We start from the raw sequence: 12,487 nt of genomic DNA on the forward strand, positions 1-12,487 counted from the left end.
TATTCTCTGTGGAGCTCTAGTTTTCCCTACTATTGCCACGATAGTTGGCAAGCTGATGTTCAGCAGTGTTAACTCAAATTTACAAAGGACAATCTTGGTAAGATTCAGTATTGTTTGTTTCATAAATTATTATAATTTGGGAATGTGAAGCGTTGTGGGGGAAGGAGGGAAGGTAAAAAGGAACATGAATTGACCTAGAATTTTAAGAGTGGCATTTGATTAAGGGAAGGGGTTTTTTAAGGTTGCCTGTCATGGTAACCATGTGGGTGAAAGACTTTGTCCATATGACTGAAACTAATCTCAGTTCAAGACAAGGTTGAAACTTGTATCTGGTACTGTACTAGGCGAACTTTAGCAGTAACCTTAGCCAGCATCTTCTAAGAACAATCTCTGCAAGGGAAGACTAAGGTTTATATTATAAACTTTTTCATATAAACTTTTGTTTACTAATTTTGAGAGAAATTCTTCATTTCTTATTTTAGTAAGGAGAGAAAGACTAACTTTCCATAGAAGTTGAGTGGAAGGGGAGTGACAAAGAGAGGAGATGATCTCTTCCTTTGTGAATAATCTCTCTGGTTGCAGCCTTGCAAGGGGAATTTGGTCATATGGTATCCCAGGTCATCTGACTGTCACTTCAGCCCCTGTTTACAATTCCTATGTATTTATGCCCCTCTCTTCCATATGGAAGAAACAGTGATATTACAAACATTCATGCAGACTAAAGGCTTCTTGGTGTCTCATTTTGAAGGCTTGAGATAAACATATTATAAAACTTTCCAGAGGGAAATACAAAAATAGGTTTTATTTCACTTCACTTTTGGCAAGTGGGGTTTTTCACAGTCTGGTTATGGAATAGTTATCTTTATTATTCCTTGTGCCATATATAGTATATATACAGAGAAGGGAGGAAAGCAGATACATATCTGCATTTTCTTTGTTCTTGAAATAAGATGTATTTTGATTTTGGGTTTTTTTTAAGAATATTTGTCAGACTTCCAAGCAAATAAAAGCTCTTATAGAGTCAGTGTGTAATCCCTTTAAGTAATATTAACCTCTGTAATAGTGCATTGTGACAGAAAAGTTTGAGATATTCGTTTGGAATTGTCCTAATTAGGTAATCTTCAAAAGAAAATGCCATATATTTGAAAACAAATCTTCTTTGACTGGAAATTTTTAAGAAGAACATTTGCAATGGTATGTCACTGAACTGTGCAGGTTTTCAAAATATCTTTTTATTTCAGGGTGGAATTGCTTTTGTTGCTATAAAAGGAGCTTTTAAGGTTTACTTCAAGCAGCAGCAATATTTGCGCCAAGCTCACCGCAAAATTTTAAATTATCCTGAGCAAGAAGGAGCGTAAGGCCATGACCTCCAGATGTCATACAGTCTCACCTAACAGGTTTCCATGTTGTATTGGTTCCTTTGTTATTGCACAGTAGTGGAAAATTGTGATAAGTTGCTGCTCCTCTTTTTTTTTTTTCTTTAAATACAATAAAGCACTGTCTTGTGGCAGGGTAAATCCTTTCAGCAACCACTGAACCTAAGAATGTGACTTGGCTTTCATTATTTTGGAGTATTTCTGTAGGGCAACAGGCTTCTGAATTATTTTCTTTGAGCCAATATATTGAATGGAAAAAAAAAAAAAAGCATTAACTACAGAACATTTTAAATGTTGTTAATGTAGGCTATATCCAAATGCCTTTTCCATAGGTGTTGTCATACCCACGCTGTCATCCAGTTCAGCATTTCACACAATGAAGGGAAATTGTTTTAGAAAGGAAGTGTGAGTCATTGCCAAGAAGAAGTAATTGTAGGACATCAGTCAGTAAAGATTTCCTTGGGTTTTGCTGGTATCAAACCGGGAGTGTGAAATACTCAAATGACAGAGAAAGCAGAAGATAGATCTCCCTCTACAGGACTTGTATGTCAGCTTGAACCACCTAAGTACTAGGTGTTAAAATTAGCATGCCTTTCAGGTGACTGTTTTATTACTGATAATTTTCAGTGTCCTGTTGTATCTTCTGCAGTGCCTGGTGTAATTTTCTCATGGCTTTACTGGTTTGTAACTGGTGCTGGATAGCATTTTTTTCCTCCACAGTAAAATAATAAAAATGGGGGAAGTAAATTGCAGTTGCTTAGTTTGTAGTTAAATATTAGAACACTTGTTTAGTTTCCATGTCCTTTTGATTGTGTAAATATCCATACAAGTACCAAGAGCAGTAGAAATGTGAGGAAAAAACATTGAACACTAAAGCTACGTTTTAACTGACAGAGCAGAGCATCCTTCTAAATTTCCAGACCTGAGTGTGTACAGCTCTGTTCAGGACTGGGCTCTCCTGCCCTAGAGGAAGGGCTGGCTGGAAGGGTGTGACACTACACGTAGAGTGCCTGATCTGAGCATCATGCTGGCAGGGTAGATGCTCTTAAGGTAACTTGGCTCCATTTTGTAAAGGACTAAAGGATAAATCTTAAATGTGTAATGAAGTTTATTTATACAGTAAGCTTTACTGTTCCAATATGTCTAAGGTAGTCAACTGAGAGAGACATTAGCACTTCAGTTATTTGATGTGTTTATAAACTTAATTTCAACAGAAATTGTTTTGTGAAGTTAAATTTTGACAAACATAATAGAGCCATTTAATATTCATACCAGACCTAATCTAGATTTAGTACTTCATGTTCTTTCCTAACAACAGTTTGTTTGTTTTTCTCCAAGTTTTTCTTTTCCTTGTTCATATTAGTATGTCAAATGCATGGAGAAGGGTTTAAAAAATCTTCTAGTGAATTTATTCATAAATAAATATTTCTTTTCACCAGAAATTGAGTAAATGCAGAATTGACTTCATATTTGACTGCAATAATGTATGTTAAGAGAAATTCAAAATAAGGTACCTTTTCTATAGTATGTTTATCTTAATTACCAAGATGTAATATTTTAGAATTGTACAAAAGTGTATATAAAGGCCAATTAGTATTCAAAAACTATACAGGTATGGAGAATTATACATTCAATCAATATCAAATACAGTTGAGTTTCTTGCGGTAATGGAAGAATTACTATAATCTTGTAAGTCTGCTGATTATATTTGTCTTAGTGGGCTCACTTTTATATAAAACTCTTAAATTGAGTAGCGGCCTCTGAAAGTTGCTGCTTTCTGTAAGATAGTCTTGAAACAATATTATATGTATTTCTTACAGAATTCCTCGTTTCAAGAAAACAGCTTTTCAGTGGTCTTCACTGTATATATTTCCAAACAATTTATTACTGTTTTTTAAAAGTTTGAAGAATTGAATGATGCAAATTAGCGGGTTTGAAACTTGTTCCATGGGAAAGCTCATTGTCTCCTCTGGAAGTTAAAGCTATTGTAAAAATACAATTATAAAAATACTGTATGGACTGTAAGATGATTTCACATGAGCAGTAGAAGGTCATTACTCTGTAAATCTTGTTTTTAAGTATTGAAAATTATAGTTATGTTGAATTAGGTTGAATAAATATTTTTTACACTCCCTAGTGTATTTTGTCAGTTGAACAAAAGCCTGTAGCAAAACTTTTTAATGAAAAATGTGTTTTGTTTTAATGCATATATAAGGACTTATAATTAATTTTAAGTTTACAGCCTAAAGAAATATCTTGGTGATGAAGGAAGAATTACTATAAGACTTAAAGCTGACATTGACTTTTGGTGTGATTTTGGTTTTTTTCTCCTCTCTGGTGATCAATAAAGGATGTAGGGGAATGCGTTTCTCAAACATTTAAAAAGCAAAAGAATTGCAACACAGACAACTGCCAGTAACACAGAGCTGGGTTTGGGAGCTACTACATTTCTTTAGGTTGGCTGATGGGCAGCATTTATTTGGGCAATACACTGATCCCTCCTCTTTTCTTGAGAAAGATAATACTGTCTGTAGGAAGTGTATTTTTCAGTAATAGCCAATTTATGTCCCATTATTTTCAGGACAAGGAATATGAAATGTTATCTGGCATTTCTGACTATACTTCCTTACCTGTAATTTGGTTTCTCTTAGACTTCCATTATATTGACAAAGGCACAAATTTTCTGAGCTGTGATTATGTAAATACATAGGACTTGCTTCTCCTCTTCTCTCTTGTGTCCTGCCTTAAAATCTTTTATTTAGATGAAGCCCTACTTTGCTTTTCACTGTTTTGTTTTTTTTGCTTGCATGGTGGTTCTTTCCTGTAAAACTTAAAAGTATTTGTGCCAAAATTTGCCCAGCATTCTTTCTGCTTTACTAATACATGGAAGTCCAGGGTAGGCTTTCTTAATTCATTTCAAACCTTACTCAAGAGCTTGAGTAATACAGTTGACTTTCCAGAAGGGCAACTGTGACATTGACATGTGCACAAAGAGAATATTGCTGTGAGTGAAAAATGTGTTCTGCAAACAAGGATGAACTCTCTCCATTAGGCCATGGCCCCTCTGCCTCAAGAAGATTTGAAGATCTGTGGCCACTTTGTCCATTCTTGCCAGTTAGTTATTCACATGTTCTGGATATTTAATTGCTTTTGCTCCTCTGAATATTGTGAGCATAAAGCAGTTATTTCTGGTGTACTGTACTGAGTCTTTCAGTAGAAAAATTCCATTCCAGAACCACTAAAAGCAAACAGCAGACATGACTTGAAACTGCCTCAACTAAACAGCTCAGCAGCACCTGTCAAAACATATCGTGCAGGCACCTCATTTAATGCTGGGTGACTAAGCCATGGAAAAGCAATTGCCTAAGCAGTGGTCCTCCATAGGAAGTACTATGCTTATTAAAAAAGTTAAAAAGAAAAAAAAGGCAACTTCTAGCTTTAGACCACTCTGTGATTGAGCACACACAGCTTGATGGTTTGGGTGGTTTGTGTTTTTCAGTTGCTCCTCTGCTCTTACTACAGCTCAGTAACACTGGGCTGCAGATAATGGGAGCTGACAAAGGATCACACTGCTCTGAGTATTCACTATATGTCTAAGGACTGTTTTGTCAGTAATTGTCATTTCTCTGCCATGAATCATTACAAGAAGCTAATACCCTTACTTGCTACCCCTAAAAGTGCTTCCCCCTACCAATTTTCTAGATACTTCTCATGCACAGAATATAGAATATGTAAGACAACATAGAATTAGAAAAACTTTTACTGTGATGAAAATGAAGAGTGGGTTTTTTTTCTGCAGCAAAATGGTGGCTGGTTCAGAACTGTCTGACTGACTTGATGGAATAAAGTACCACATGACCTCTTTGGCATAGTTATAGGTTAAGATCCCATGGGTAATTCAGAGTTTATTACTAGTCATAGTTTGCTGCATGTCTCTTGTGTTACTCTGTTTCGGTAGAAAAAAATGCCATTTTGACATACAGAATCTGAGATTTGGACCCAATTCCCTCAGTACCAAGCTATGAAGGGCTAGTGGGATTTCTCATAACCAAGACAATAGCAATTCTTTTGAATGCTGAGAGGAGCATAGAAAATTGTTACTAACCTATAAGAATATTTCACTGAATAAAGGTTTCAGTTTTTATAATGTTTTTTGTACCTTTTAAATGCAAAACAATTTTTCTGTGTTCTGTCTGTGGTTTCTTTTGAAAAAGCAAATGGCATCTTTTAACAGCAGGGTTCTCAACCCCAGCATGTTTTTAAATTTCAAGGTACTACAAAAATGAAAGTGCTTTCCGCTTAGCATAAATTATACACTGTGGAATGCAACTGACCTTCCTCCATTAACAAGCCCCATCTCCTGCTGCAGACACAGAATTGTGCTATGGATTTATGTTGCAAACCACCTTACTGGTAATTAGGCTTCTTTTCTCATCTCATTTCAAAGATAAATGAAAATGCAAACTAACATAAGGAGTAAAGTCACAAGTGATTTCAAAAGTATAGGTGCTTCCATTTCCTTATTCAGCTCTAGATCCTTTAGGAACAATTTTTCTATTTTACTTTCTAAAGGGGCTCAAAAATTGTGAGCCTTATTGCATCCATTGATTTTATTTTTTAAAATACACAGTTACAACATTTACATGTACCTAGTTATATGTCAAATGACAGAAAATATATGTGTATTTCCTGAGCCTTCAGGCCATAAGCTTTTTTGGATAGAGTTGGAGTAGGTGATCACAGACAGTCTGTAACATTCCTCAGCATTTCAGTTCTTGCTGAGCTAAATCACATACACTATGTGTTGAAATCCCTTTATATAACACTTAAGAGTAGAGTCATTAGCAGCCCACAGAAATATTTTGTCCTAATCTACAGATTAGGACCAAGAAGAACATAAACCAGCTTTGCTAGTGGCATCTGTGGAGACATTTCAGAGATGATTCCAGCAAAAGATGATAGAAGTTGCCCCAGATGTCGGATCATCTTGTTTCTTTCTCAGCAGCACAGAGCCTTTCTTGGCCAAGCATGAATCTTGAGTACATCCTCTGCAAAGGTCAAGGCCATGTGGCTTGTAGCACTGAGCTCTCTGTGCCTCATTCTTTTTAACCAGCTACCAAGATGGGGATAAAGCTCAGCATGGAAAACTGCAGTCGCAGATAATGTAATTACAGAGTGTTGTTACAATGGGAAACAATACTGCTGATGCCTCCCAAAACTGTGTGTGATGCATTTATTGACTAATATTACTGTCTTCTCACTGTCAAAATGGTGGCCAAAGTCCTTATTTATTGCAGCTGGCATTCATATGTTACATAAGTAACTATTTGCAAACCTGCAGTTGACCAGCAGAAGGTGTCTTTCATAGTTACCCTATTTTTCCTTGTTTACCACATGAATTAAATCACATAAACCTCCCATGCAGTGTCTCATTGAGGAATACAACAATTTATGGCATCCACATATGAAGAGCTTAAAGAAAGCAATAAAAAAAAAAATTGGTCTGTATAATAAGCTAGACACCTTCAAAAGCCTGTTAGACTGTCAAGGAGCCTCTTTACAGGGTAATTAGTTGCATCTTGATATTCCAAAGCGTTTTAAAAAAGCAGTGCGTAAGAGTGAATTTCTCCCTTTTGGCAGCTGCATAATCATCATCTGGGAAGCCACGCGATCCTTTACTTGCACCTAAACGGAACATGGAGGTGGCCGAGAGAAACTGAGTATCTCTGCATCGGCCATGATGTGCAGCCTGGATGGTGGTTTTTTTGTTTTGGATTGGTTCTAGTCTGGTTTTAAAAGAACAAGGCTTGTCATTGCACACCCCAGGAAAGGCACAAAAGGCACAAGCGAGCTGAACCGATCAGCATGTGGCAGTTCTGCGCCAGTCAGAAAGCAAATAAATACACTGAAGTGTAATTAGGATAAATCAAATATGCACCACAATTATATGGTACATGGTAAGCAGACTCCAAAAGTGAGTGGTGTACTTTTGTATTGTAACATTTCTTGTGTTCCCAAAGCAAATTTTTTCCTTATTTCATTTTTGAGATTTAATTAGATGGCTTCAAAAGATGTTTTTTTTTTTCCTCTAACAAACCTTTTTTGAAAGTTGTGTCTTTTTTTACTAATTTACTTATGGGGGAACTGAACAGGATTACCATCAAAATACAGTAAAAAAAGCTTCCCTGTCCAATAGATAAGGATGCAGAAGGATGGGGAGACTGTACAATGAAGTTAAATTCTAGTACTATTAACAGGTGAGCTTGGTGCTGTCTGGAGTAGTGCATATAGTGAATTTTGTCTTTTAAAATCTGCTGGCGTGAAAAAAAAGAAACATCTAATCAGTACTGGATAAACCAGCACATGCATGCACACACACAAAATCTGCCTTTATGTTCAACACTGATACCAAAACAAAAGTGAGATACCAGTGACAGCCAAGTGCATCGGCCACCCTGCCCCTCAAACACTGCTCTCGTCACCTTGTCGGGGTCTCACCTGGCTGGAGAAAGCAGCACATGCTGAAAAGCAAGAGCATGTGAAGAACCACTTGTGAGATCAAATCTTCAAGTGACTCAGTTGTAATGGGGTGCTTCAGGCAGTGACTGCAGGGTCACTGATCTGCACAGCCTGATTTTTCAGTCCCAGAAGTCCTACAGATTTCCATCTATGGAAACAAAGCAACCACTTGTCAACATAAGCTGTCAGCACAGTGGAGGATTGGGGTTCCTGGGGCACCTTTGACAAATCTGTCACAGCTGGATGCTGTTGCAGATTAAATTTCAGCTGGTTTAAGCTGCAGTTACACAGCTCAGGAATGGTCTCTGCTTGATGAGCAGATGCACCCAGAGTAATTTTGTGACTGAATGAGCCATGGATATGCCACCTGATACTGCAAATTGTACTGCCCCTTGCCCATTGCTACTTTCCACATGATTGCTGGATGCTACTGGGAGTCTTTAGGGTGAGCTGCCTCCCCAGGAGGAACTGCAGTCCACAGCAGTGCCCTGTCCTGGGGCCTGACAGACACCCGTTGCCAGTGGCTCCAGAGGCAGCAGGGGTAACCTGCTCCCAGCTCAAGCAGTAGGATAGGTATAAAGACTGCTGGGGGAAAGGTCAGGGCTGGGCTGAGATACTCTTATTTAATGATAGATACTAAAAAGGGATCTGCAGACCTGAGATGGTGCCAGTGCATTGCAAACCTGCACCAGGGGCCTGTTCTTGGGGTGCAGGGCAACTACAGAGCTTTGGGCTGACCCGAAAGTCATTATTTTTGTACTGGAGCCAGGCTGGCAGAATTGTACCTCTCTCTTCCTCTGGGAGGGAAGCCAAGTCCAGTTCTCCTAGGACACAGGGAAGGCACATGAGTCAAAGGCATAAAGGACACAGGGTGCCCTCTGCTATCACTACAGTGAGAGCACAGACTAAATGGAAACAGCTGAGTTGGCTCTTGCTTAAATAGGGATGGGGTTGAGACTAATCTGCTCTACTGAACAAGCTTCACGACCTTTTTTTTTTCCCAGCAGGTACAAAATTTAAAAAATCCTCTGGTTGGTGCATTGTAAGGCTCTGACACCAAAACGCAAAGAGACCACAGTACAAGTTTACAGAAGGCAGGTTGGCCTCAGAGTCTGCAGAATAACAAAAGATAGAAATGAGTGTTGTGGCAGGATTCTGGAACCATACCAACTGCTTGGCAGAGAAGAGATTCAGATTTCATATTATGTCTAGAACAAGATTATCCCTCCTTATCACAGCTGTGGATGCAATGTAAGCCTAGAGCAGATGCTGGAATTCTAAAATTCTGCACTATCTGAAAGCAGATCCAGGTCCCCAGCAGGTAAAATGCTGAACTTGCCAACACTTTGTTTTGTTTTTTCTGCTTCTGCTGCTCCTGCCAGTAGTTGCAGTTGTGCTGAAAAGTTACTTTTAAAGGTCAGAGATAAAGATAGTTGGTTATGGATTTGCAATCCTGAACACATGCCGTATCTGAGAAGATGATCTGATCTCATATTCTGGTTCAGTCCTTTTATAGTTAATCTCCCCATTTTCCAACTGTGTAGGAATTGTACATTTTGGCTAATCCTCGTATGCCTCTGGTGGTTGGAGCTTTTTCCATTGACAGCAGTTCATCAGTACAGCTAAACAAAATCACTGTAAGCTGTCAAACAGAAGACAAATGAGAGCTTACAAAATAGAATACTCGCTGAACTGAGACAAAACTTCCAGCGCCGACAATGATGATGGCAGGGGAGCAGAGACTATCTAGTTATAATTGCCAATTTAACAACAGCTGAGCCTGTACTTATCTGAATTAGTACTTCTGCTAAATTCATGATGTTTTTTCCTGTGCTAAGCCTTGACATTAGCAGACACAATGCAAATGCAGTGTTCCAGGGATAACTCCTCTCTCAAAAAGCAGCAGGTGGTGGTTAGTCTGAGGAATGAGTCCTAGGGCAAGATTTCTTTTTTCCCTTATGTGGGCACCTGCTGTTGAGCTGAGATTTTCTGAATCTGCCTGCAAGCCTCAAGGTGATGAGCATGAGCTGGCTTTTAATTTATTATTTATTTATTGTATATTATGTGTGTTGATGATGTTAGTACACAGCATGGCATACCTAAAGCAGAAAGAGAATACAGAATCCTGAAATTAAACTTAGGCTATTCGTTACAAAAATAGGGGATGGCAAGAAACTGGAGTAAGAAACAAGGTCTTTTCATCTTTCATGTATAGGCATACTACATCAATTTTGGGACAGGAACCTTCTAACAGCCTTCTAACCCATATTATGTACAAGAGGAACTGTGTCCCTTCTCCAATCTGACAGTTATTTTAGTCCTATAAACAGTTTTTAGTCACATAAATTATGCCAGAGAAAAATAAAATTGGAGGGATGACACAGAAATAGGCTATATGATACAGATAAGGAAGAAATTTGTCTTCTGCTGAAATTTCAAATGTTACAGACCAACATGCCACATCCTAAAAGGGTTTAACAGGCCTCTCATCAGCAAGAGTATAATTTCCTACCATATATTCTGTAAGTCACAGCTGCAGACTTTTCTTCTAGTAGCACATTTGGTTTGCAGTTTGGAGATGAGGCAGATCGTATACAATGGTCAGTGTGCTCTAACAATGCCTGTGGTCTGAAGCATCAATATTTGATCCAGCTTTGACCAAAAATGCTGCACTGGAGCTGAGATGGTGGGTTGTGCTGCAGGGGGCAGGGGCTGGCAGCACTTACTGTGCTTGGAGCACGTGTGTGTCATGGAGCAGGAGTGCAGCTCTGACTGACAAAGGCTTTACTCGAGCAGCCTTGTGGTCCAGCTTCAGAACTAGCTGTGTGTGTTTCTGTCTCACCTTTCTAAGTGATAGAAAGATGTGTCATAATCGTGTTCAGGACTGCAAATAGGGGTGCACATTCATAGCTAATACTTTTACTTATGTAGTTCTATTATTAAAATCTAAGGAGACTTTAGCTTCACAAGGTTGAATTTGAAAGTGAATGAAGAAAGATGCTGGAACAACACATTCATCTATTCTTTTCATACTGTGTGTAACATCATGTTAGACTTTCTCTAAATCTATGTAGGCAGGAGCATGGCTTTAACTGAGCCAGTGTAATGGCTCCTTCCTAGCAGGATTTGTTTCAGTTACCCATTCCCAACTCGTGACTCTGGCCCAACAGCATGTGAGGTGGGTGGCTGTGAAGGAGGATGGAGATACCCACCTGATCCTTTCGACACAGCCATGAGACTGGCTGCAGTCACCTCGTGAAACCAACCTTCACTCACCCCCATTTGCCTGTGTGAATTCACCTTTTTCTTTGCTGCCAGATTTAGATTACTTATTACAGCTGTGTGTGTGTGAATCTGACCTGTTCTCCATGACAGGCTGTAGCAGAGAACATCAGAAGAACAGAGCTGAACAAGGAACTTTAGCTTTCCCAGTCTTGCACTTTAATATGCAAGTAACATCGCTTCAGACTTGCATCACAGTGGTCAGTAGGGGTAAGTGTTGGTCTGAGGCCATTCAAGCTGACAAATCTCTGACTCATCTCTCCTCTCTGTTGGGGTGATACACTTTTCACATTAGTGAGACCTTTGAAATAAACTGACAAAGGAAAGACAAAAGGGAATTTAAAAAATGTCATAATTAATTCAACATTTTAAATCACCAACTGCAATGTTATTCAATTTTGGTGAATGGGAAATTAAATAATTCGATTTTTTTCAAATCTCAGAGAGCAATTATTCAATTGAAAGCTCAAAAGTTCAGATCAATCTTCAGAAAAGTATATTTCTAATGGACAGGATTTCTCTCAAGCCAAGAACATGCATTATGTCTGCAGCTTTCTTTTCAAGCTTACAGCTCTGGAGAGTGCAATTTATTAATCTGTCAGATTTTATGCACTTCTTGCCAGGGTATCATTTATATATTATTTCTCCAAACCAGAAAAAAATATTTTTAGACAGAGAGAGCAAGTGGAATAAAGCCTTTAAATACAAATCAGCTGATTCAGAGTTCCTTCTCCATTTTCTATCTCCTTCAGCCACATTGCCTTGTATTTACCCTTAAGTTAAACCAGTCAGATGAGCTTTTGCTCTCTTATGACAGAATTAGAGAAAACAGGATAAGCAGTTTATCCTTTCAGTGTACAAACCAGGCATCTCTTCCAAGCGGATGTATTAACGAGTCACCACAGCCAGGTGCAGCCCAGGGATGCTCACACCCAGCAGAAAGCCTGACTTGGGGGGGAAAGGTCCTGCTGCATGGAAAGCACAGAGAAAGGGGCCTGTACGGCTCCGTAATTCCGTTCTTCGTTCACTGTGCAAAGTATGCAGTTAATGAGATACCTACTGCTGCCAGTTTCTCTTCTGCGCTCTCTACTGAAGGCTCATACTGCTCCTCTTTGCTCAGCACTCACATGCCTGCACATACCTACACATACACACAGTTCCCCCACACTTTTTAAGTCTAGAGCCAAGAGGAGGCTGTTAGTACAAGCTTTTGGAAGGCTAATGTGCAGGATCCCTCCCATTCAAGGATACGTCAGCTTTAAGTTACAGAGCTCTACAAGGAAATGTTCCCTCCTCCTCCACTTCCACCT

At 38.9% G+C, this 12,487-nt stretch overlaps 1 protein-coding gene across 2 annotated transcripts in view; it reads left to right on the forward strand.

Moving 5' to 3' along the window:
- MARCH5 (membrane associated ring-CH-type finger 5) overlaps positions 1-3,512 on the forward strand; it is a 28,658-nt gene extending 25,146 nt beyond the window's left edge. The window contains exons 5-6 of one of the 2 annotated variants that reach the window (XM_017804088.1): positions 1-97; positions 1,242-3,512. The exon at positions 1-97 is cut by the window's left edge and continues 73 nt beyond it. In XM_017804088.1, the coding sequence (XP_017659577.1) occupies positions 1-97; positions 1,242-1,358 (214 nt within the window). In that variant the 3' untranslated portion in view covers positions 1,359-3,512. The remainder of the gene's footprint in view (positions 98-1,241) is intronic. The other variant, XM_017804089.1, reaches the window with a different exon arrangement.
- The last annotated feature ends 8,975 nt before the right edge of the window (positions 3,513-12,487 follow it).

This window comes from Lepidothrix coronata, unplaced genomic scaffold (assembly GCF_001604755.1).
Source record: "Lepidothrix coronata isolate B3197 unplaced genomic scaffold, Lepidothrix_coronata-1.0 Scaffold8, whole genome shotgun sequence".
NCBI lineage: Eukaryota > Metazoa > Chordata > Aves > Passeriformes > Pipridae > Lepidothrix > Lepidothrix coronata.